The 27,085-nt window shown below is 36.8% G+C and overlaps 1 protein-coding gene across 5 annotated transcripts in view; it reads left to right on the top strand.

The window, feature by feature from the left end:
• Window positions 1-27,085, top strand: part of PRR16 (proline rich 16) — a 130,285-nt gene that overhangs the window by 84,776 nt on the left and 18,424 nt on the right. Inside the window, exons 2-3 of one of the 5 annotated variants that reach the window (XR_009630624.2) lie at window positions 1,780-2,594; window positions 12,020-12,069. Coding sequence is in view for 1 of the 5 variants with exons in the window: in XM_060761951.2 (XP_060617934.2) it covers window positions 1,780-2,541 (762 nt within the window). In the remaining 4 variants the exon portion in view is untranslated. Of the gene's footprint in view, window positions 1-1,779; window positions 3,545-12,019; window positions 12,070-27,085 lie in introns of those variants that run through there. The other 4 variants (XR_009630622.2, XR_009630623.2, XR_009630621.2 and 1 more) reach the window with 4 other exon arrangements.

The following is a 27,085-nucleotide window of genomic DNA, read 5'->3' as shown; positions in this document are numbered from 1 at the left end:
AGTTATGGTCCAGAAAGTAAGGCCTCCAAAATCTGGATCATAGTAACACATTTCAGTTCTCATGAACTGTTTACATTGTAAGCAGCAAATCATTGAATCAGTGATTCACTTCTCCATCATGTTCAGGTTTTTTCAAAATTTGTTTTGACTATTTTTTTTGTAATATGTGACTGAGTAAAGATTTTTTGGGGAATAAAGCATAAATAGTAATAAAGAGATTAATAAGCTTTCAAAGCAATTTTATGTGCTGATAGGAAAACCCCAAATCCATTCAAAAGTGCTAAAAAATATCACACTGAAACATCAGGATCTGCAGCGTAATCAATACTCAGTAACTAAATTGATAAAATACATTAAATTTATGAAAGAACTGTGTATGGTACAAGATTTGTATCATGTTTTTCAAATTCAGTACCCACAAATACATTAAAAGCAGTAACAATATTGGGGAAAACATGTTATTAATATCCTTAAAGTAAGCCTCATTGAATTCAGTGGGGCTCACTTTTGAGTAGGCTAAAGTCTAAGGTTCAGGTCAAGTTGCTAGAGTCAGATCATTATGAAATAAAAACACTACTTCTGTTACAAAAGAAATTAAAGAGAAATGGGCAAATTATATGAAATGGATAGAAGAAGGTGAAGCCAGCATAGATATTGTACAAAGATTTAAAAGGTTGTGTTTGTGGTTAAAAATATATAGAGAGAAAAATGGTGGAAGGGGTAGGGAAGGGTGGTGGGAGGAGAAAAAATAAAAATGTAACATGAATGAATCTGTAAGGAATGCGAATAGATAATATAGAAATATGTTATCATAATGTAAGTCTACAATAGACAGTTATTATCTGTTCAAATATGTCATTTTATTTTCATTTTTTTTAAAAAACACTACTTTTGTTACAATTCTACTTGGCCTCGTTGTGTATACATCTGTTTCCATGTATAAAAATTTAAAATACAAAACAGCAATGGTTCAATAGGTATTTGGACCAAGGAAGAGAAAATGTAAGAAAACTCTCTTTATTTGTTTTATTTATTATTAAACCAGGCCCTCAGTCTCTGTTTGAGTTTGATTTCATTGATGAGTCCACACCAGTGTAGCACTCAGTAAACAGTAAAATCGGGGTTTGGGTTTTTTATCCCCCCCCCCCCCCCCGGCGGGATATATTTGAGCCATCACTGGTTGAAATTGGATGCAGAACCTGTGAATACAACTGTACCATTCTTTAGGTGGGAAATGTGAAAACTATCTGTCAGTTTATATGAGTGGATGCAGCTGTGTGCTTCAAAGAAATTGTTATTCATTATGCAATGTTTACAATATGTAATATACTGTGCAATTATTTGTTATTCTTTTTTATACTTAGAAAACTATTTATCCTGTAGTGCAGAAGAACACATTTATATTTCACAACTTATTCATACTATTATCTTGTTTTTCTTTTTAGTGTTTCCTCTTTTGTGGTAGGCCAACATTAACAAATCATTCCACTCAGGTTTGCTAAGAATAAATGATTTAACCCACCCCTTGAGCATTCAGCATAAAGAGAAATGTTGATGACTGTGTCCAGGAAAATGAATTCCAAATTTGATTGCTGTAACTTTCTAAAAGACTTCTTACTTCTAGAATTGTAAAATGAACATAATATTATTATAATAAATAAGATGCCGCAAAATTGCATGTTTTGTACTTTGTAAAAATAGCAGGTTTGTGCATGGATCCTCACTCTCCCTTTCATTGTCATCGGTGTTTATTACAGTTTGTGTTTGGTTTCCATGCAGGTGGTCGACCAGATTGATACACTGACTTCTGATCTTCAGTTGGAGGATGAGATGACGGACAGCTCAAAAACAGACACATTGAACAGCAGCTCAAGTAGCACAACAGCGTCAAGCTTGGAAAAAATCAAGGTGCGAGCCAACGCACCACTCATCAAGCCCCCAGCCCACCCATCTGCCATTCTTACAGTTCTAAGGAAACCCAATCCCCCACCTCCTCCTCCACGGCTGACTCCTGTGAAGTGTGAGGACTCACAGCGGCCAGTTATTCCTCCCAACCCTGTAAAGACTAATGGGACTTTACTACGAAATGGAGGTTTGCCAGGTGGACCAAATAAAATTCCAAATGGGGATATATGTTGTATATCTAACAGTAACTTGGACAAAGTTCCAATGCAACCTATGATGCACAGACCTGAAAAAGACAGGTGTCCTCAGACTGGAACACGGGAACGGGTACGATTTAATGAAAAGGTGCAGTACCATGGCTATTGTGCGGATTGTGATGTTCGATACAATATCAAAAACAGGGAGGTTCACTTGCACAGTGAACCTCCTCATGTGCCGGGAAAGCTTCCTCACCAATGTCCTCCCTTACCACCACCACCACCTCCACTGCCTCCTTTTCCACTAGAAAATGGAGGGATGGGAATAAGTCCCAGTAGTAGCTTTCCCCCTCTCAGACCTGCAACTGTGCCTCCTCCACAAACTGCACCAAAACCCCAGAAGACTATCTTGAGAAAGTCAACCACTACAACAGTGTGATGTTATCCCATTTGGAAAACTCTTTTTTTTCCCTTATGTATAAACATAAAAAGGTAATGAGCACTTTCTACTCAAGCAATAAAAAGCCCAAATATATTGCACCCTTTCTTCTATGAAGTGGCGTAAAAATCATGTGGTAAGTAAAGAGAGTGACAGCATTGTTTAATGTTGGTTGATGCACGTGTTACCAAATTTCATGTTTAAAAGTCAATATATTCATTGGGCAACAGGCAGAGCACGCCGGTTATTGATGAGGGTAGTGCAGTAGCAATCATTAATGAGGGAAAATATTTTTCAAAAGACAATAGAGGTTGAGTGTCTCTTATCTGGAAATCTGAAATCCAAAATATTCCAAAACTGTCCAAGTGGATGACTGAGATAATGGCCCCTTTGCTTTTTGATAGTTTAATGTAGAGAAATTTTGTTTCATACCCAAAATTAGGAAGAAATATTTTTCAGACTATGTGTATAAGGTATATGTGAAACTGAAGACCGACAGGTCGGAAGTTCAAATCCAGGGAAAGTGCAGATGAGCTCCCTCTGTCAGCTCCAGCTCCCCATGTGGGGACATAAGGGAAGCCTCCCACAAGGATGGTAAAACATCAAAACATCTGGGCTTCCCCTAGAAAATGTCCTTGCAGATGGCCAATTCTCTCACACCAGAAGCAACTTGCAGTTTCTCAAGTCGCTTCTGATACAAAAAAATTGCAATACAGATATTTCAAAATATTACAAACATCTAAAATCCAGAATACTTTTGACCCCAGCATTTTGAATAAAGGAAACTCAACCTGTAATTTGTTCAACATAATACATTTTTATACTATAGTGTATTTTTAAAATGCAAAGGAAATGTGTAACAGAAGCAAATAAATGTCCTGGAATATTGTATTGTAAAACCATCCTTGACAGCCGACAATACTTATATTCAGAATCTTGAGTGAAAAGAAATATATATTTTTATACTGGTATTCTTGAAGTAAAACACTGTGTGTTATATCAACTCTGTGTTGCATCATTGCATTTTCAACCTTAGAAGCTAAACCAAGTCATATACCTTTTCACAAGAGGATTGTGTTTCTCAGGTGTTTCCAACTTGCCATTAAAAAAACCCTCTCCACTTGGGTTACAATTTCCGAATTTGGATACATGTATTTCATGCCTGTTCTAGGGGGTTACAGACTCTTCTGGGGGGAGGGGGGCAGAATGGTTGTCTACTTGTATTCGTTCTGTTGGTAGGCAAAGAATAAAAATGGCCAGTTTTCAGAACTTAGTGCTTTTAATGAGAAGACTTTTATTATAGACTTCTATACTATACTGCATTTATTGGTATTATTTTTGAGTATTTTTGATGGATTAATTGCATTTTAATTAAACCCCTCATATGATTAAGTTAAATTGAGTTCTTTTAATTTGTTAGCTATCTCAAATCTTGGTTTTGTGAAGGGAAGTGGGACAGAAATAAAGTTGTTGTTTAAAGTTGTTGATACTATTACTACTACTTCCCATTGTGTTCAGTGGAGGTTGTTTCTAACAATGTAGCTCACTTTTATGTAGAGGGCTGTGTCAGCTAACGTCCAGTTCCTCCTGGGATTTAGTTGTCACCCCTAACCCAAATCCCGGGCTTTCCCTTGGGCGGTTGGCTGGGAGAGGGTACCCAGCTACCCACAAGCCCCCCCCCCCCCCCCATTTCCACCCAGAAACTTACCTGATGAGCCTGCTGCCAGTGCAGACTCCTACAGAGAACTCTGCTGTCATTCGAAAATAACGTATCAGGAAGTGGAGGGGATAGAGGAGGGAAATCCCTCCCCCACCTCCTGATGCCTCATTATTGTGCATCAGGGGAGCTCTCTTGAGGGGCCTGCACTGCTGAAAGGCCCCTCAGGTAAGTTTTGGGTGGGGAGCTGGGAGGGGAGAGGAGAAGGCATCTTGCTCCTTTAGGCTCTTAGAGTCCAAAGGACTGGGATTGTTTTGGGAATTGAACTAGGGACTTCAGAATCAGTCCTGGAAGTAAGATCCCACAGAGCCCTTACCTGGAAAGATCCATACCTTAGCTTAAGGTCCAGCTCTTTCCAGGTATTTTATTAAACTGGAGCAAACTGGGAAATCCCAGTTTTCTTTGGATTAATTTGGTTTTACCTGAGGTGTCATTTGGATGCCTCAAGTAAAACCAAGACAGGTCCCGTGTTTTGGACATGTCTGGAAGGGCTCAAAGTATAAGCTATCATCAAAGGAATTTTTGTGTATGTGCACAGCTTGAATAATAACTTTGCACATATTTATGTAGAAAATGGTTTTCAGGATACAGATTCATACAGAAGTCTTCAATGACATCCAAAGAGTTAAACTTAAATAAGGCAACAATTTTGTAAAACAGTGTTTGTACAAAGCCTATTGAGATTGATGAAGTTTCTCACCTAGCTATGCTACATTATAGTCTCAAAGTGTCAACTTTTGGAGCTCCATAAGTTAAGCCAATGTTTTATACCAGTGCAACCAGATGTGACTTGCCTGTTTTTATTCTGCAACTCTTGTTATGTCCTAGCGAGTATAAACTATGATAGGAGATGCTGGGAGTTGCAGCAAAACAATATTTTACTCATCATTTTATATCATTATTATGTTCTCATTCTCTGATATTTAATTTGTCTTCACATACACCCAACTCATATATAATATTAGCTTTTAAATAATTCTTACTGTTTGGGGTTTTTGTTTTGTATTTTTCTGCCTTAATAGAGTATTGTTACTCAATGTTTGATCCATGTGTGATATATGATAGTACCTATCTTTAACATTCATCAATTCATGACCTCACAAAAGTTATAGTTTACACTTTTGACAAGATTTTGATAGATTATAGTTAAAACTAGGCAATGATGAAATGTACAGGGCAGTTCATTGCATTCACTTATCTGGCATTCCAGAATCCTACTTCCTCCTTGGATCCCTATCTCCTAAGAATTCAATTCACCCAATTAATTTAATCCCAAATTATACCATGATTAGGGAGTAGATAGTTATTCTGCATTGCAAGGAAGGCCAGTAGTGTGCAGTAGAATATTGGCTAATTAGATATTTGTTTTAATGTGTTCATATGTAAAATATGATACTTTATATACTCATAGATATTTTATTTACTATAGAGATAACAGTAAGGGGCTTTACCTCCCTCTTCTTACACCAGCTGAAGGAAAACCCCTAAAGCCAGCTTGGTTGGGGAGCCATCTTCATATGCCTTGAATTCCTCCCAATTGCAGTAGGCACTGAGTTTTCCATACTCAGGTTCTAGAAATCAGACTTCTCTATCCTGCTCCAGAACCTCAAATATGCATTGCTCATGAGTTTTTTTTCTTAAATGATAAAAAATATAATCTGTCCAGCAGGCCCGCAAGAAGCAGTTGAGATTAATGATGGAATGAATCATATACAGTTGCAATTCCTATATGAAGAAAGCATGAGCTGATACCTTTATCAGTAAAGAAAAACATTGCTGCTATGTGTTCTGGGGTTTTCAAAGCAAAAGGTAGTGGTATAGTAATTTGACTGTTAGATTAGTGCTGTGAAGGCGAGTTTTCAGTCTCCACTGGGTGACTTTCTCAGAGCAAGGGAAAATGTCTTCTGAACCAATCTCGCCAAGAAAAACCCATGATAGATTTGCCTTAGGGGTTCTCATAAAATACAAATGATTTGAACATTCACAACAACAACATTCATAGTTCTCATCATATGACAAATTCAGATTTAGATCATCCATGCAGAATCAAAAACTTTATTTAAGCACTTTTTAAGCACAATAATATCTACATTCAAGGAGAAGATTAAAGGATTGTTTATATCATCTGCTGGAAGGTTCAGTTTAACTAGATCATGTCACGAATACAGAATGGGTTTGGCAAAGTTGACTATAGCTCAAAAATGAAAGATATTTGAATATTATCAATATAGAATTAAAAACAATTTATAATATTTTATTGTTTAATATAAAATAATTTAAAGGAACATGACCATTTGAGTAGTAATATTTTCTCAAAAATAATACAACTGCTTAATAATTTTAGGTTAAGTGCATCATTTAGAGCACTTAAAGTTAGGGTGCAATTAATGTTTCTGTCATGGAGCCTTAAAAGGATTATAATCTCCACTCATTATATATTGGAACCTTCAGTTTTCAGAATCAATTAGAATAGAATTTGTACTTGTATAATTTAATGTGGAGACCACCGTATCTGAGCGACAGAAGTGCACAATGATGTAGCTCATAAAAAATTCAGCAACATTTCTATCTTAGTTGTGTATCTGATAATGATGGATAATCTCTGTTGGTTTGATTTAGAATTGGCTCAGTGTTTAGGAGCTTTAGTTGCAACCCTGCAGGAAAAGGTCATCTGTTTTCCAAGAGTTTTCTCCCATACCATTAAGTTTGCTACAATTATGTGAATTTCTGACTTGTTTCTTGGAATTATAGTTTGTGCTTGTTACCACATCCATAATTTAAATTGTAGCAGAAATCCATACTGCAATACCAGGATTCAGATATTCTACCAGTTTTTTTTCAATTCGGCAGTGTATTGCTTCACAAGCTTAAAGAGAACATGGCAAGAGATCTCTAAATTTATGGAGTTTCTGGATTCATATAATATAATATAATATAGAAATTGGTTCTACCTATGCTATAAAATGAATTCTTAACTTCTCAGTACAGAATTTAGGGAAAGGAATCAATAAGACTAGGAAGTATTGTATGTACATAAATGCCCCGCATGTCTATAAAAATCTCAGGATGGTGGTGTGGTTATTAAGTGTGGCAGAATGTGGGAAGTGCTACCCTATATGGCTAATCCACAAATTAGATGCAGTGATTTGAATGGCTCTTCAACTAAAAAATGAAGGATAATCTTTATCCCACTGAATTGAGAGCCACAAGGTGCTGATCCATTATTTCAAGATGGGAAATAATGTCCTGTATTCTCTTTCTTGCTTTCTCCTTACACACACCTCCAAACAATGTCTTCTGCAATGTATTGTGCAAACCATTTGTATGTTTATTGTACTTTCATGACCTGTGACACAAATTGTTTGTATAAGCTTGTTGATTACTCTTTTATCAAATGCTTTTGGAAGCTTGAGAATTTGCATAGGGAGATGTCATAGAATCTACCTGTTGAATGTTGTGCCGTATCAAAAGGTAAAAGGACTAATGCAGTTCTGGGTCTCGTGTGTGTGTGTGCAACTTTAAAATGTTATCTCTCTATCATTTCAAATGGCTATCATGTGTTTAATAGGCAGACATACACACACAGTTCAGCCAGATTTCAAGCTGTTTTTAAAACGACTTTTTAATGTTGTTGTTAGCCAGGTAACATGAGAAGTGGAAAGGGAATGGAAATCTCAGCACTCTTACAAGTATAGTGTTATACAGTTGTTTGAATTAAAACTATTGTACACAGAATGGTAATATAAGATACTGTAATAGTATAACAAAAGTGCCCCCCCCCCCCGGATCTTGATTTGCAGTGACCACAAGTCGTTGTGTCCCATATTATTAAAGGGCAGCAATACGAATGCAGACAAAGCATGTTCACATCAGACAAAGCATGTTCACATTACCACAATTTAATAATGTGGGTCATGATCATCCTTGTGAGTATATGTTTTTTGTAACCATGGTAGGATACATCTGTAGAATAGAATAGCTTTATTTGTCATTGTGCTATTACACAATGAAGTGACATGCCTTCCCCCGCGCATGCCACAAAACAACACATATATCTCTCCACACACCCACTCACCACCACCCAGCACCCAATGCCACATCACTGTGAAACCATGAAGTTCAACATAGCCACAGCTCTAGAATAAAAGCTATCCTTCAGTCTGTCCTTGTCTTTATCACCCTGTACCATCTGCCAGATGGCAATAATTCAAAAAATAATATGTCAGGTGAGATGGATCCCCAAGAATGCCCTGACCTTTCTTAAGGCAGCGGGAATTATAAAGTTCTTCCAAACAGGGGAGAGGGCAGCTAATGATTCACTATGCAGAAGTATTAACCCTTTTGAGTGTTATAAACCTGATATGAGCAAAAAGAAGCAGGGAGACCAAATTTGGTATTATCACTATGCATGTAACATTTATTTGAAATAAGACATTACATTTAATTCAGTATCAAGAGTTCTCAATCTCTCACACAAGTATTCACCATACTCACAACAGACCTCAGTCTTTTGCAGATGGTCAGATGTTCCGTTGTCGCAGTTCAGGAGAGGTGATGCATGCAGGCAACCCCTGTCTTCTTATAGTCTGTTAAGAATTGCCTGCGTTCATCACATCTCCAGAACCATGGCAACGGAACGTCCGACCCTTTTCAAAAGCTTGTTGTGAGTATGATGACGAATGATTGTGAGTGTGATTGAGAACTCTTGATACTTATAGATGTTATGTGATTGATACTCAATAAATGTTACATGAAGAGTTTTTAAAATCAAATTTGGTCTCCCTGTTTCTTTTTGCTCATATCATAGGGAATCCTCCCCTTATTTCTCTCTGGGTCAAAAAACATCAGGTGCAAGTAACAAACCATACATAAATGCAGTAGGTTAGGACACGCTCTATAGCCATAGCGATAGAAAGTCACCAGCAGTTTTTCGTTCAGTTGGTGGTTCCTTAGGAGTCTCAGTACTATCTCTGCTGGGCCCTCCTGACCAACGCTACCATATGGGTGCCCCAGGTACTCAGTATATATACTGCTGGGGATGGCAGTGTTCCTTTGATGGTAGTTATATATACTAGAATTAGAATAGACTCAAAGGTAACAGCAACTCCAATGTTTTTAATTCTTCTCTTAATCTGCATTATAAACATGTCTGATTCTCTATATTCAAAATGGGAATGTTTTTCAACTGAGACATGGATAAAATCTAGGCAGGACTTGGGGATCCATTTCCAGCTGTCAGTAAGCCTTTGAATAGTCAAAACAAAATATTTGAGGCCTTATTTAAGTCTTGGCAGGTTGAGTTCTCCAACAAACAAACAAAGCATAGCTTAGTTTTATGCAGATAGAAGTCCTAGTGAAACAGTTTTCTCACAGACTGCAAAACAGTCCCATGGAATTACTTTTAGCTGCTCTCTGTGCAGAGAATTTATAAGTTTTTCTACCTGATTTCTGAACAGAGGCCCAAACAAAAGAAGCTAGTGGGCTCAGTGGAGAGCTCCTTCATGCAGCAACTAACATGTCTGAGATTCTCATCTCTGTGAGATAATTTAAATTTTGAGCTTACTGAAGTGCAAAAATTTAAGCTGCATCATTTTTATATATTTGGAGTGGAATAAAACAGGGTCTCCCAAAATGTGTATGTGTTTGTACTTGTGTTTGGGTGGGTGTGGGCCCTTCCAGACAAGCCCAATATCCCAGGATCTGATCCCAGGTTTTGTGATTTAAACTGTGTTATATGAGTCCACACTACCAGGTAATCTGGGATAAACAGAAAACCTGAGATCAGATCCTGGGATATAAGGCCTGTCTTGAGGGGCACTGTGTTTCAATTACTAGCTGCATCTCCGTAAGATTTCAGGTGGAGTCTTTCACATCTTTGCCTTGAGATACCAGGCAGGTGGTATGTAAATAGAACCAGGAATTAATAAAGTGATAGTAATTGTTTGTTTCAGTAATTATAATTGTATTACCACATATCAGAGGTCTATGAGGTCTATGAGGAGAGAGCAACGGTATTTATCCACCCAGTTCTTATTGCAGCATTTGTGCATCTCTTTGAAGATAAAGCACCTTTGTAAACAATGTTCCAAGATGCCAAGGCCTCTCTTGTATGTTGGTTCATAGATACAATGCTTCCATTACATTACAGAGGTACTTTCTGCTCCAGGTTTGATAAGTCCTCCTCCCATTTCCTAATGGAATATGTGCTATGCAAATAGTTGGTTTTATACTCTTAAGAGTAACACACAAACAATGATGGAAAAGTGACGAAAGGAGAAATACTGCAGTTTTATTTTTTAAACCTCTAGTATAATTTTAGCACCAAAGACCATGATGTTGGTTGACCTGGCTTCCAGCTGGTGCTCAACCCATCCTCATTGCTGGAAAACAATGGGAATGGCAGGGATAATGGATCCAAAGCATACTGAACTGCTGTCTGAAATCCTTCTCGTGTCACTTTAGAGTGAGGCCAATTTTACACACACACACACACACACACACCCTATGGTCCAAGGCTTTGGATCCCACCTCCAAGGTCACTCAAGAAAGCCTCCTGTTTAATCTTACTCATTGTCCTGGATTCACCCTTAGGCCAAAACATGCCAGCCTCCATAAATGAATTTTTGATGAAAAGGATGCACATATTGACAATCTTTCTGTAATGACAGCTGAGTTTTGTTGCAAAGGAAGCAACAAACATACATGGGGCATAGGCCAATTCTCCGCTGAGTGAAATTCTTCTTTAGACCCATCAATTGGCACACCTTATGAACAAGACAATTGCTAAGACATTAAAAGACATTCTGAAAAATTGAAGGGCGAGTGGGGTAGTCCAAGAAAAGATAGAGTTGGCTACATATGCAATTTCTTATATGAATGGTGATGGACCCGAATGAAGCCTACTCAGGCCACCCTAAGACCTGTCAAGCCATTGATTGGCTGGTTCAGATAGGAAACTCCTAGTGATCTGTGCAGCAGTTTAGTTGCCAGGACAAGAAAATGATAATTTGGTGTCCAGAAAGTCTGTTTGTTTACAGTGCAACTAGGGATCCAGTGTAAACATGGGCTATCTAGTAAAATGCTAAAAAACAAAAACAATTTATTTTAAAACAAAAAAAGGACACGCATCCTAGAGAGTTTGTAGAATATTCCATGAATTTTCTGAGGAATTTTGTGTGTTGTGTATTTCAACATGAGGGAAATATCTTTTATATCAGTACTTTTCAGGCCGTATGATGTGAGGGACCAGCAATTTTTCTTCCAGTGTGCCAGGTAACAATATCTTATTTGTGCCCATTGGCTGCAATGATTGCTTTTTTCCTGGAAATGCACAGTGGATAGGCAATGGATGACTCATGGACTGGCACCTGTCCACAAATCACCACTTTGAATAGTGCTGTTATATATCAAGGCCTTTCCTTTTAATCCTAATGGCTTTCCTTAGTGTGGCTATTTTTTTCATTTTATCTTTATTATACTTGAGTGTTGATGAAAATCAGGATTACTTGACAGCTTTGTATTCTTTTACTGCATGAAGTTAATTAAAAAAGAATGGAGTGAGCACTTTGGGCAATGAAAAATTAGTTAAAAGCATGTGTTCAGGCTTGGGAATTAAGAAAATAATATTTAACTGTCTTAATGTAAATATGAGGTTTCTTCAAACAGATGCATTTAAAAAAAATGTCTACAAATGAGTCTGCTGACACCATGACATTTTCCATACTGCATTTAAATGAATTTCTGCTTATTCCCTCTATTCAGTCATTGAAAGAAGAAGTGCCAACTCTTTTATAACTCTTCTACGCTGACAGGTAAAAATAGGGAGGGGTTAGGCATAATGCTCATGTCAGTTCTAGCATGAGTTATGCCTCTTAATGGATTTAAAAGATTAAAACCAGGAAGAGAAAAAATATAATGGGAAAATCGCTCTATAATATTTTGGGGGAGGGAATGTTTTAATTCTAATATTCTAGGCATGGTGAATCAACCATTATCTGATTATCTGTGTGACATTTTGTGTGTGTGTAAGGAATGACTTGAGAAACTGCAAGTCGCTTCTGGTGTGTGTGACATAATAACACTAGTAATCACTCTCATGTTACAGGTAGATAGAACACTCACAAAAGTACCTAGTTACTTACATGGTAGCCATTTTGAGCATGGTAGCCATTCTGATAATAGAGGCAATGTGTCATGTCAATTTGTACACTATTTATCACCCCCATCTTCTTCTGTGGCAATAAGCTGGCATCCTTTCCCTTGAATTCCTTTTTTCCTTCCCATTATTTGTCATGGAGACTGAACAGGAGGTACTTGCTGCAAGACCAGTAGAACAAGCTTTGGTGATAGTGATACATAGATAGAAAAAAATGCATACTGAACATTGGAGTAGGTTACAGGGACATATCCAATTAGAGGTGAGAATCATGTATCATGCAGTACATGAAACAGGCACTTCTTGCCTAGCTTACCAACCACATTTTTGTTAAGTTTTTTTTAAAAAAAGAGAGTTCTTGCTTTTGACCCCCCCCCCCCAAAAAGAAGCAATTCTTCTCTAGCTAGAAATCTGTCTTTCCCACCTTATTTTAGCTAAAATCTGTTTTCTAAAAATACAGTGTTGATTTAAGAACATATGGAAGGTGCAGTGTATCCCTGCAGAGTTGTAGACCCCTCAGAATAACTTTTGGATACCTGGAGCTTGACCTCTTCCATTTAGGTCAAGAACTACATCCTCTGGGTTTTGCATGTATAAGAGAAAAAGTATTTGGGAGCAGTATTATTGCACCAAACTGATGCAGGTATTAATGTTGTCATTGCTATTTGACTTGTTTAATGTTCTGTTTGCTGTTTATTTGGTTCTGCTTTACTAAACAGCAGGTAGTAAGGATCCAGACAAGCACTGTGGTGTGAGGGAGAGATTAATGTTATAGCCCTGCTGTGGGTTTCAGTCTGGACTGGGGAGCTATTGCTACCATTTCCTATTTGAATTTGTTTGTACATATATTTCTTTCAATTTTTGCTGATCAGGATTTTAAAAAACCCATTAGAATGGGAACTTTGATTTGTAGTAATCCACAGTAGCAATTTCCTTCCCTTAACCCTTTTGTTTTTTTTTCTTAAATTCTGAAATCCCAGATATATGTATGTATGTAGAATATACTAATATATTCCAGTTGGTATATACAGGAACTGTTGTCACCCATCCCAAAAGCATTATTTTGAGTGCTTTTGCATCTTTCTGTAGTTTTGTACTTTTACGGTTTGGATGACTACCATTTAAGCCTGTCTGAACATGTCTGTGATAGTGCTGCTTTTGTCTGAATTTTGAAGAAGGAAGTGATGCTCCTCAGAATCCGGAGGAATATACATCTTCTCAGATGGTTTTATGGATTGCAGGATAACTTTTTGTCTGTAATTTTAAGCAAATTACTACAATTCATGCTTTCCAAACCAGTTTATACGTAGAGATGTAGTTATTTCTCACTGCATGTCTCTGTGAACTTTGCAATATATTTCTTAGGTCAGATTATATTGAAATAAAAATGCATTCAAAGGTGCATGTAGAAAAGAAATGCAAACAAGTTTTCTGTTGGAGGGATTATGTCCAGTTTTTATTCATGAATTTTCATATTTTTTCCTGTTTGAAAACAGTAATTTGCTGAACAGGACAGACTTTTGATGGAACATATCTAAAAATTAAATTCAGCAGAAAAGCATTTCTTGATTAGTCATTAGTCATTACATATTTCTCATTTTCTTTTCTTAATAAGAGACATGACAGAGTCTCTAGATCAGGCATCCTCAAATTGCAGCCCTCCAGATGTGTTGGCCTCTAACTTCCAGAAGCCCTACCTAGCTTGTTCAGTGACCAGGAATTCTCGGAGTTAGAGGCTCAAACAGATGGAGGGCCGCAGTTTGAGGATGCTTGTTCTAGATCTGCCAGCATGATTCTGTGTACAACTTCCAATAGTGTCATAGCAGGGGATCTAGAAGTATCTTGAGAAGATCTCTATCTAGCAATCTCATCACAAAGGCCACAGAATTGTCATGGTTCATGGTGATTCCGGCATTCCCCATCCAGGGGTGTGAGGGAACCAATCGTCCCATGCCTGCCTCGTCTGACTCACCAGACTCCACATCTCATGGGGGAAAGGGTTCACCACTTGGCTTCCTCCTGTTGATCCAAGGGAACACAGGAAGCCTTCTGTGTTGCTGGCACAGTAGCATGCATTGCTTGGCCTTCCCTTTTATAATGGAGCCCTGCTGAAAATTGCAGTGTGTCGTGGGATCTGTCATGAAAGAATAGAAGAACCGGTGCATGCTGCTGAATTTGCCCTAATGAGATGTGGTTGTAAGGTTTCTAGAGAGACTATATTAATCAAATCAGTAAATAATCATCTCTGCAAAAATGAAACCTGCAAATGTAGATGACTGAGTTTATTTATATTTTAGCTTTTTCCCAACACCAGAATTCAACATATGTAAATGAAATAACAAACAACCACAACTACAATAATGACAATGATTATGTACTCCCCCACACAAAGAAACAGAAGTTCAGCACCTCTTTCTTAATATAAGTGCTTATAGTATCTAACATTTCCCACTGACAGGTAACAGATGAAGACTCCCTTTCTTCCATACCAAAATCCCATCAAAATGTCAGTAATTTTAATGTCACTGTGAGCAATGCTGATAGCCAAGTAGTCAGGATAGAATCAGGTTGGTACTAGAAAAATGGAAAGGCTTAGCACATAGTATATCCCTCTCATCATATTTTACTTTGGAAAAAGAGTTGAACTTATTCATAAAATGTGAAGATTCTTCTAGTGCTTTTTTTGACCTCAGAGGCTGGTTGGGGTCAAAAAAAGCACTAGAAGAATTTTCATGGTTTATTAATACAGTTTTGGTTTCTTTGTTTTGCCTTCTCTTGGTGTGGAGTCTTTTGCTGAATTACAATTCTGAACTCCAGTTCATAAACTGTTGTTTCTCAATTTACTTAATCACATATTTTACCAAATAATTTGCTTTCTGTCAAACATTTTAAAAGACCAGGCAGTTACTGTTTAATTCGTCGGCTGCAGGAAAGATCAGGGTGATTTTGCAGCTGTTTGCTTTTTGTGCGTGCATGTAACCACTGGATGCCCACTACATTTTCATGACTAAGAATAACTTGAGGCAGCATACATAGTTGAGAATAGATTCTTACCAAATTGCACTGCTGTGCATGTTAAAGCTTCCATGCATGCTTATTTATTGGAGCATAGGATTGCTTGCTATGTTCGTATAGTCCTTGTTTCCCCAGAGACTAGAAACAGGTTGTTAGATAGATACGTTTTATTGATTGGCCTATTGGCCGTATCAAAACATTTAACACATAACACAATTAACACATAGTCATACATAGTCATACATACAACATACAACTCTCGGTATAAAAGGAGTTAAAATAAACAAGCTGTCAACAGGATCTCGTTCAGATCACCTCCACAGTTTACCCCAATTGATTCTAAATGTGCAATTCTTAGCTGTGTTGCTTTGAATAGAAAAAAGGCTGTTTTGTGTGTTATTTTAGGGTTCTGCCCGGCCAACAAAAATGAGGTTTTAATATATGGGTCCCAGTGTGTTTTTTGAATAATGTATGGTCCAAGGCAATGGTCTCTCTCTTTCTTATACAGCTCACAGTTGAACAATACATGTGTGATATCCTCCACCTCTGGTGCTCCACAAATACAAAATCGTTCGTTGTATGGGACTTGATTAAACCTTCCGTGCTTGTCCATTGTATCCAGCTGTTCAAAACGAGCTCTGGTAAATACCCTCCTAAGGTGTTTAGGCATTTCTGTTTTTAGATATCGAGCAGTTTGGAAAGTATGTTTAAAGCGGCCTAACCATTTCAGTGAGCCAGCTTTACTGAGGGTAGCGATATCTTTTTGGCCTTCTATATCCAATACTCGTTGAGCAACTATTTTTGGGTCTAACACTTCTAAGAGATTCGGATACCGAGTCGGAAGTCCACAGCTCCTGATGTATTTTGTCAGGAGAACTAACCAAGAGGTCTGATGTTGATTTTCTATCTGCTCTAACAGGCACAGTTTGGGGAGTCTATCATTTTCCATGGCCATCAGTTTTGCCCAGTAGTTGTAGGCCCTGATTTTGGATAAGCCATCCACTGTGTGTACTCCCAGTTCCGCTCTTACTGCGGCAGCTGGGGTCGTCCTGTCCACTCCTAGGAAACTTCGCAGGTGCTGTGATTGTGATTGCTCTAATAATGGTATCTGGTTTAGACCCCAAACTTCAGCTCCGTACAAGAGCATGGGAGTAACCTTTGCTTTATATACTTTGAGAAGTGGGTCTAAGGATCCTGGTTGGTTGTGATTTGTCAGTTTAAGTAGTTGATTTGCACGCACTCTTGCCCTAACTGAACTTTTTTGAGAAACAGGTTGTTGCATTAATAATAAAAAGAAAGCCTAATTATATAGTATCAGAACAGAAGGCATAGTTGTGTCTGAGCATATCACCAATATTTCTATGTGACATTTGTAGCTCTCAGCAAAACTGTTGGGATTGAATGCTGTTAGCTTTGTGGCTAATATTAGGGCAACTGATTTAACCTTATGAAATCACATAGAAAAAGACTATCTGAAAGGGAAATGTTGGCAAAAAATGCCTGAAGTTGTCAACAGATCTTCCGCTTGATGCAATGTCATCACTATACTTTCTGCCATTTTGGACACTAAGCTTGCTTCACTGTGTTATCTGCTTTGAAATTGATTGGGTAATACGTTGGACCAGATATTTTCTGTGGTTATAGAAGTAATTGGGCTGAAAGCAGCAGCAGGAGAGACACAAGAGAAGAACTTTACCAAGAGAAAGCCAAGATGTGAAAAATTGAGTTTCTGTTGAACTGCACTTTATTTTATTATTTACAAGCTCTGAAGTGCAGAAAAAGATGGGATGTGTTTTATATAATTTTTGTAGCTTTAAGTCAACTTCCATTATCTCTGAAAATGAATTTTTCATTCCTGACAAACTAGTGTTTGAAAGTGTAGAGATAAATGTCTACAGATAACCACACTGATAACATACATTATTTTGATTAAACTTCAGTTTCTTTCTCTACTTTTTGTCAGTTCTCCCACTAAGTATTTCCACAACTGACAAGAAGACAAATAGCTATTAAATTAGTGTGACTCTAATTCAGCATATAATGCCAATCTAAATATGAAAGCTATATGATTCAGGAACCATGGTTCATTAAGTTATTTCAAGAGATCAAACATCTGAATCAGTAAATATCTGTAAAATCTTTGAAAATGCAACCAATATATGCTGGAGCATGGAAGACTAATCTTCATCATAGCAGTAAGCTCATAATGGTCTTTTCAACATACTCCATCCCAGTCCTCCTTTTCTCCATCTCTGTCTTCCATTAGTCAACATTTTGTGCCTACTGAGCATGCATTGCTTGGTCCTCATTTTGCATCTCTGTTTTCACATTGCTCTAGTCCTGAAAAAAGGTGAAATTTGGTCTGTTGGAGTATAATCTTATACTACTCATTGGCCTAAATCATTTATAATGTTTGCAGTTGTCATCTTTGCAGTAGCTCATAATAATGCATAATTTGCTATTTTATTATTACGTTGTTTGAGCTATATTAATGAAATGATTTCTCTCTCTTGAAAAAAGCTTGTTTTAAAATAATGGTTTACTTTAACAGCATGCCTGATTCCCCATTGGAAATTGTCTACAGATAGGAATAAAGATAGCTTCCAAGTTAGATATTCAGAATAGAACTTGTTGTGTTAAATTTGATCCCATTTATGATCTCTGTACAAGCATATCTGAGATCCTTTGTGAATTTGGGTCAGGTCAAGTGTAGAATAGAACAGACAACTATTAATGGAAATTATAGAGAGAACACTACAACTAATCAACAGGGAGCACCGTAGAAGAAGATAGCACTGAAACATCCTCTTAATTTGATACAGCTCTGTTAATCCTCGTAACAGACCCACAAAATTGCTATAAATATGCTTCCAGTCCTTCCGTTTTATAATTATACTATATGCTTCTAGCCATTATCCTTCATGTGAGCCTGGTTTTCTCATAATACAGCCAGTTTAGTGACTTCCATGGCTGTGGCTGTCACAGATGAATTGATTGACCCTGGTTTTCTTAATCCATGTGGAAAGGCATTACAAAAAAACAAATTCTTACTTTGTCCTTGTCAGCTTCCACATTACATCACACAAGGATTACATGCATCCAGCTACTTTTCATTGGAATGCAAAAGAGAACGCTGCTGTTTCAAAACAAGAGAATGAAAAGCCAATGAAAATATTGAGATTCCTGAAGAAAAAGGAATCATAACATAATTTATATGTGCCAGCATTCTGATAGTACCACTAAGCTGCTGCTGGCGGCTGCTTCGTTATTGGTTCAATGATGGACATGAAAAAAATATCAACTCCATCCCAATTTGGCACAGATTTCATCCTATGTGTCCATACTAAATGACTCTGAGTAAAAAGTAGATCTATCTAGGTTCTTTTGTACTTACCAGAAGTAATTAATAGGTTAATTGCCATGTATATAGCCTCCAGTGAAGAATCAGGCTTAATATGGTGGCAGATGCCACCTAGCCTGAAGTAGATGCTTGCAAGTAGTGATTTCACAAGCCCTAAGTGTAATTATTTCTGAAGTAGCTATGATTCAAAGGAGATTTTAGAAAACATACAAAAGACATTAGAAATCAGTGTTGCATCCCATAAAAGGAAATATATTATCAGATAAATGATTATGGAACATTAATAGATAGAAAGTATAGCACTGTATGCAACAAACACTTGCAAATGTATGTCTACTTAAGTAAAATAAAAAATAATAAAAATAAAAAAGAAACATAAATAATAAATAAACAATAAATCTCAAATTTAAATTCCTCAAAAGTTATGAATCCCCCAAAAGTCAGGGAGTTGTGAGTTCCACCATACTAGAAAATTATTTTTGAAAGCAAAAAGAAAAAAATATTGGGACAAGTCCCCACTGAGCCATGAAATTCCAACAGGTGACTTTGGCTTTGATATTTTATCTTAGCCTGACCTACTTCACATATTTTTTGTGAAGAAGAACCATGGAGCAGAACTTGAGGCCCAATGTAGAAAAGGTGGAAAAGAAGTGTAACAAAGACATATACATGCTATCAGAAAAAGACAAGAGTAAATAAGGAACATGTAGGCAAATACCAATTGGATTTTATTTTGCTGTCACAAGAAGACATTTTTATGACCTTTTCCTTCCACCGTTACTATGTTACTTATGTTTGTCCATGTTTTCACCTCCTGACATGCATACTAGAAGAGTGCAAAAAATTGGAACATTCAGGAAAATTGGATATTTTGAAAGTCAAAAGCCATTTCCGAGACATTTCCTGGTGCACAATAAATATTTTAGAAATTGAAACTCACCTCATACTTTTTTTTAGTTTTGTAAAGCTCAGAAGTCTCTCAAAGTCAGTTTCGTTCAGTACAAGGCAAGAAAGCAAGATAAGCTAGTGAAAGGAAGCATAAGAAAAGCTGGCTACCTCCTTTGCCATTCCTCTTCCTGTAAATCAATGGCTTCTCAGTGTGAAGACAGGGAGCATTGCATTTTGGGAGCAGCATAGAACTTGTGAAATGTAATTTGGGAAGGAGAGGAGCCCTATGCCAAATAATTAAAAAGGCTCTGCCCTAAACGACATTTCCCAGTATGCATAAGAATCAGAATGCACCAATCAGAAGAGGGGAGAGTGGCTTGTCCCTCCCCAAACAGTCGGTTTTTATCAAAACTTTTTAAAAATCTCTAAAATCAGTATTTCTGAAAGTTGGGAGGAATTATCCCGTTATCTACATAAGGCTAGACAACCAGTATTATTGTACTTTTTTATTAATGTACTTTTTATTTTAAACTATTTTAAAATTAATTTAATATATCTTTATTGCAATTATTGTATGTATTATTTATATGTAGTGGCATCAAATTGTGCCAGATGTAAGCCACTCTGAGTCCCCCCCCCCCCAGGGGTTGAGAAGGGTGGGGTAAAAATATTGAAATAAATAAATAATCTTGTGGGCTAACAGTGGTAAATGTGTTTTACCGTTGTAGCAAGTTTCACCTCAATTGCTTTAAAAATAAGGGATATAGGAGCCCCTGAAGTTTCCCCAATGATAGTAATTTAATTATGCACATGCGCAATTACTGTAACAAAAAAGTAACAACATTTCATTACTCTCATTATAGTAACGAGTTTTTCACTAAGTATAATTTAGAACCACTTTAGAAATGAAGCACCAGCATCCCTCAGTTTTGGATCATACATGCGTAATGCATTCAATTCAATCAATCAATCAATTCATTCAATAAATCAGTATTTCAAAAGTATTTCCCCTTGTGCCTCTCATTATTCATTTTTTAAATCTGCTTACCTCTCCTACGAGTTAAACTAATGACTACTTTCAGATAGGCTAGGAACCTTACATGATATTATACAAATATGTTTAAACTTTCACTTTTCTACATTTTGTTGTGTTGCAACCTGGATTTGGAATAGATTTAATTAGCTTTGTTACGACTAAATGCTCACAAGCTCCTTAACACTTTGATGATAAAAACTATTTTTCCTGTGTTACAAAAACAGATGGTGGAAGATGCCTTTGCAAAACACTGTAATAACAAGGCTTATGTTCATTTCATATTGGAACACATTGGTAGGTGTCTAGTGTATTTTTGTTTGTTTGAATATAAACTGCTATAAATGCATTCTCAATGCAAGATCAAATGTAGTACAGTTCATAATTGGAGCATGCATTTTATATACAACCCAGTTCACCACTGAGAAATGTAAATGTGCATACATATGATTAGACAGTCTAAGAAATATCATGGAAAATATGCAGGCCAAATGAGAGCATGCAGATTTTAATAGTGGATGAGTAATAAAAGATGGATCAGGTGCTTTAGGCAAGTAGCAATGCAAATAGCTTAAAATTACGTAAGAGTTCCAGTCTGATTGCTTCCCAAGTTAAAACCTTTTTGTAATAATTTAAAATTACATGAAATTTGTTTTTCATTAGTTCCCATGTTCAGACTATGGAGGAAGGTTTTAATAGCTTATTCAAAAAGCATAAATTCTGTATGAAATGCAATGCATTCTGTGTGTTATAGTGATTTCCAGGACTTTTTTGCCTAGGTGAAAATTCAACATATTGTCACATCAAATCCAGTTTGCTTAATCCACATTTGCCACTAAAATCATTGTTCAAGTCTAACAGGGACAACAGCCACCAAGTCACATTCTTTGTAATATCTTGCAAATCTCACAATATATATTTTTTTCTTGATAATAAATTGGTTGTGCAAACCAGCTGCATCATCAATGGCTCCTTCTACACATCTGTATTAAATCTGGGTTATCCGCTTTGAACTGGATTATCAGGCAGTGTAGACTCAGATAATCCAGTTCAAAGCAGATAATGTGGATTATCTGCCTTGATATTCTGGATTACATGGCAATGTACAAGGGCCCCACATCAGTGGTTTCCAACCTTTGGTCCTCCAATTGTTTTATATTTCAACTCCCAGCAATCCCAAACAGTTTATCAGATGTTGGGAATTATGGGAGCTTGTCTAAAACACCTGAAGGACCAAAGTTTGGGAATCATTGATCTACATGTTTCAATTATCTCATATTGTATGTATGGGTTTTTGGTTACTATAAACAGGGAAGTTTATAAAGGCTTTGTTTCACATGTTATCAGAGTTTCCACTGACAATGGAGCAATTCTGAGATTCAAATATTTGAAGTATTAAATATTTTGAATTAAGCTGTTCTTGATGAGGTATTCTATTTAAAATTTACTTGCGTCTTTTGGTTAGTGGAAATATTGGCCATATCTGTGTAACTAGCATATGGTGATCCTTACATATCATTTCATTTTTGTCATCTCCACCTCTTATAATTTATTATCTTTAGACAACTATGGAAATTAATTTCAAATAACTGATGATGATGTATACATATTCAACCTAGTTTCCCAAAGCCTTGGTTTGACAAATTTAATGTGAGAGTATATGATTGAGGGTCTTTTCAGACAGGGCCCATATACCGAACCCTGTCATATTTTTACCTGTGGTGTCCTGAGGTGACTAGGAGGCAGGGGTCCCAAATCACTCTGCATTTTAGGGCTGGTGGGGGGGGGGGTGTCTTTGGGTTATCAGACGTTACCAGGAAAATATGCAGACACCCAACAGGCAAAGCCTGTCCCCCCCCCCAGCCCCACCCCCACAATGCAGCGATTTAAATCTGCTTTGGAGCAAGTTTCTTTAAATGTACTCTGGAACCATCTAAAGAGATTGGGATGGTGAATAGCTTTTACAGCAGGGTGGATATGCTCAGAATGCACCTCCCAGGAATGCTGAGACACCTAGGGACACCTGGAGAGCATCATGATTTCCAATCTCTGCTTTGCAGGTTTGTAGTAGGAGTGGGGGGTCCCTCTACACTAGCATATAAAATCCAGATTATTTGGTTTGAACTGAATTATATGGCAGTGTGGACTCATATAATCCAGTTCAAAGATGATAATGTCTGGGATAACATGGTTGGTATGTGTAAGGTAGGTCTTCATTCCACATTCTGGCCATCCTTTCCATGCCAGTCTTCCCCAGCCCAGTGCTTTGCAGTAGCTTGTAGTTGCTAGGTAGAAGTTGAGGTCTAGGTGAACCTAGGTGGAGGAAGACTGCTTTGTGCTCTTATTTTGAGATCTGCAATTGCATAATGGAGTTGTGCCTGCCTGCTATCTCTACCAGCAGAACTCTTCATATTTTTTTCAAGGACAAAAATGGAATGTATATGTTAGCTCCTTCTACCCTACCCATCTTGGATATGATTCCATATTAGTAATAACATCACAACTGAATGCTTACTTCCCCAGAAGGATTTTATGCATTTTTTTCAAAGAGACAGAATTGAATGTACTTCCTTTTTGTAGCTGACTAATTTCACAATCGGGTGTAGTTGAAAAGGTTATGATGTGTATTGTTGACTGTAGTAAATCTGTTATGAATTACTCGCTGTTCAATACAATGCATGCTAACATAGGTCCTTTGCTCCCAGGTAAGCTTGAATAGGACCCCAACTTAATGCATTCAAGAATTTGTTTGTTTTTCTAAAAAAACATTGCATTTTGACTTTATTCAATTCCCTTTTTATGAGAAATTTGTTGATAATGGTAGCTGATGACACACTGCATTAATCTAGGTCAGGAATTCATGACAGAATGAATAAGCTCTTTTTTGTGGTTGCCAAGAGATATATGGGCCCAGAATATTTTCTGTTAAGGTGATTTTAACATCCCCATATTAGCACTATCCTTTCTTTATTGATACATCAATGCACCCACTTTCAGCATTCTTCAAGTTGCCTTGGCAGCATGCATCATTGGATGTCACAGTAAAATATGACTTGTGGGGGAGGTATTTGTTGAGTCACTTATGTTTGTGTGCAGAATGGACGTTTTTGTTTTGATATTTTCTAATGAAAACACAATTAAAAACCAAGGTTTTAGATCAAAAGTTGACAATGGAAGGGTCATTTTTGTTATCAACAAAATACAGATTTCCATGGAAGAAGTAGGTGAAGTTACCTCCCTATTCAATTATTTGTTCATCCTCTTCCTTTCTTCCCAAGCCATGGGGCAAGTGGGAGGCCTTTCCTTTCTTTAATTTAGGTACAATGTCCTTTCATCAACTGAAAAGGTTTTTTAAAAATATTTTTATTATTCCAATGAAAATGCTCCAGTGCTTTCTATGGTGCGAGAGCCATGTCACCATGTTTTGAACCCATTGGGTTATTTAGACTGTGGAGATGCATTTCACAATTAGAAGTGAGGTCAAATGTAATTATTTGCCAATATTATTAAAAATAATTGTTGCAATTTTCTTCCTGCAACAAGAAATAGGTCCAAAATTATTTTGTGAAAAAATTGCACATGGATTTTTGTGTGCAGAAAACAGCATATTCTTTGCATGCAATACTTGCTGGAACTTGAACCAGCTGATATTCCTCCTCCACCATATAATAAAATTATAGTTTGGAGTTATATCTCCAAAGGAATTATATTATTTGACATTCATTTAGAGTTGTAATGTATTGATATCTCCATTAAAGGGAAAATGCATAAATTGCAATATTCTAAATCTAAGACATGACTATTAGATCTCTTCAAGGTCAATTATGTTCATCCCAATTATTAATGCATTTCTCTACACAACAGAGTCTTTTTACCTCTGAATTGTGAATTCGGTTATCTATTCTTGACTGTTTTAAAAGCCATTTTAGACCTAATAAACTATTGTGCATGGTTTTATCTAGTAGTTTATTCAGTAAATTAGATTTTTTAAAACCCAAAATATCAGCATTACAATAAGAAATGTATTTTCCTGGAATGTTTAATATTCTGTTAAAAGCAGTTACACTTTAGGGATTGAGGAAGAAATAACATGCAGTTCTTTTGGTTACACATAAAGTGTAGTGAGGGAGGCAGCTGCTAAAAGGGAAAGAATCACAGGAAGTGGGGCTTCTTAAGTCCTTGCCTTAAATCCAGGTCTCCTATAAAGACAGGAAGGGAAGAATTTCAGGTAGTGGCGTTTCTTAAGCCTTCACCTTAAACCCAGGTCTCCTCTAAAGACTGAAACAGTGGTATCGTAACTCTGATACTTTTAATCCAGATCTTAATGAAGGATATAAGGACAAACCATCCCAGAAAGAGTGGTGTCTTAACTCTGGTACCTTTAATTCAGTTCTTAATGAAAGATATAAGGACAAACAATGTCTAAAATGGTGGGAACTGGAGCCAGGGAAGTCCCCTCTCCCATTGCCACCATTGGGCTGGATTGAAAACAAATCTTTCAGCTTCCCGGATCAAAAACAGATTTCTGTCCTCCCAAATTCAGAAGGCTCTCAAAAAAAATGGATCAGGGTCACCACCAAAATCCAGGACACCAAAACAGATCCTAATTTACTCGAATTGCACAACTCTAGTAACTATGTCCTAGATTAGAAGTGGAGAAATGTCCTTTTAATTTATAATAGCTCCCAGAATCCTTCAGCCAATACAGGCCAGCTCTGTTCTAGAATATATTCCAAATTCTCTTTGAACAGCATCAGATGCAGATGAGTCTTTCTGTTTTTGCAGATGGAAGAATGGCCATTAGGGAAGCAAGTAACAATTGATAATTCAAAAACACTTGAATTGTACATCTACAGCAGGGTGAATTCAGGCATTCATTTTGATCATTTCCTTCAATTAAAATGGACTGTAATGCTTGAATGGAAAGTATATCAATTCCCGCAGGTGCATAATTGTTTTTAATAGCAGCAACTCTTGCAGTCACTAAGCTTTGTTCATATGCAGCTACATAAAAGTCAGCCTTTTCGAGGCTGTGAGACTTTTTTCCCCTTTCATGGACATCTATATGTTTATGTTCTTAGTTTTCTTTCTTTTTTAAATTGTGCTAATGTTTATATCTGCTTTTATATATATTTGCATTAACTAAAGTGTGTTTGTCCACATTTTTATACCTTTTTAGTCATACTCATTTTCCAAATATGTATAGCTTTGTGGATGTTATTTTTCAGTGAAACGGTTCACAAGTCTCTGAAAAATAAGGCAAAATGCCTTTTATTTTATTGCCAGCCTCAAAATAAATATTTTTCACAGGGTAATGTAAAGCTAACAGTTTTGTTTCTGTCCCACAGATGAAGAAAAGAGCACATCTAACTTTAAATTTGATAAAATCTGCTTTTTGTTGCATTTTTTCCTAAATTTTAATCTTTAAGCCATGGAAATCCAGAGGAAGCTCTCAAAAGTGCTGCAAAACATTCTATTATATGTGAAGGGTAGATTCAAAGAGTAATATAGTCATCCCTCCATTTTCACTGGGGTTAGGGCTACAGGACCCCCAAGAAAGTTGAAAAATTTCAAGGAAATAAATTGTTTTGTTCTACCTAAAAGAACACTTCTCTGTGAATTTCTAGGTCTTCCACCAGACTCTATGGTTCAATCTAATGGAAACGGGCCATAGAATATCAGTGAGGAACATAGACATTTCTATATAGATGTTCTCTCTAGAAATCTTCAGCATGAATAGAGGAAGTTGATCACAGAGTCTCACTGAAAGATCAAGAGATTCCTAGGGAACAAATCCATGAATAAACGAATACACAAAAGTCAAAACTGCAAATGTAGAAGGACACCTGTATATATACTTTGATTACTGAAATAGTTTTTCCTAATAACAAGTAATTTTCCAAATTTTGTAGACTATTTCTGCCTATGTGTACGTGTGTGTATATACTATATATATTTTGACTCCAGTCAAAAATGTGCATTTTAAGGCAGTCCTTAATATTTATCGTGTCCTCTGGATATACTTTCACAGTACTTTCTGTTTAAGTAGTGTTGTGTACATCATTGCTACTCAAAGTGATAGTCCTTGGAACAATGCTGGTCCCAGAGCCATTGGCTGCTGGTGTCTGGTAGATTTCCAGGAAAGAAAAAAAAAAACTGTATGCAATGGACACAATTCCATGCTGCTCCCTAGTACACTGGGGGGGGGGGGGATTGTAATTCTCGATCTATCAGATAGCTTGAGAGGTATTGCTATAAATACTGTTTTAATGATGAAAAATAGGTGGTAATGCTTTAATCACATAAATTTTATATTAATATTTTATATCGATATTATTGTTTTAATCAGAACAATTATGCAAACACAAAAGACCA

This window comes from Anolis sagrei, chromosome 2, assembly GCF_037176765.1.
Source record: "Anolis sagrei isolate rAnoSag1 chromosome 2, rAnoSag1.mat, whole genome shotgun sequence".
Lineage (NCBI taxonomy): Eukaryota > Metazoa > Chordata > Lepidosauria > Squamata > Dactyloidae > Anolis > Anolis sagrei.
This window is presented reverse-complemented; position numbering and strand designations above follow the sequence as displayed.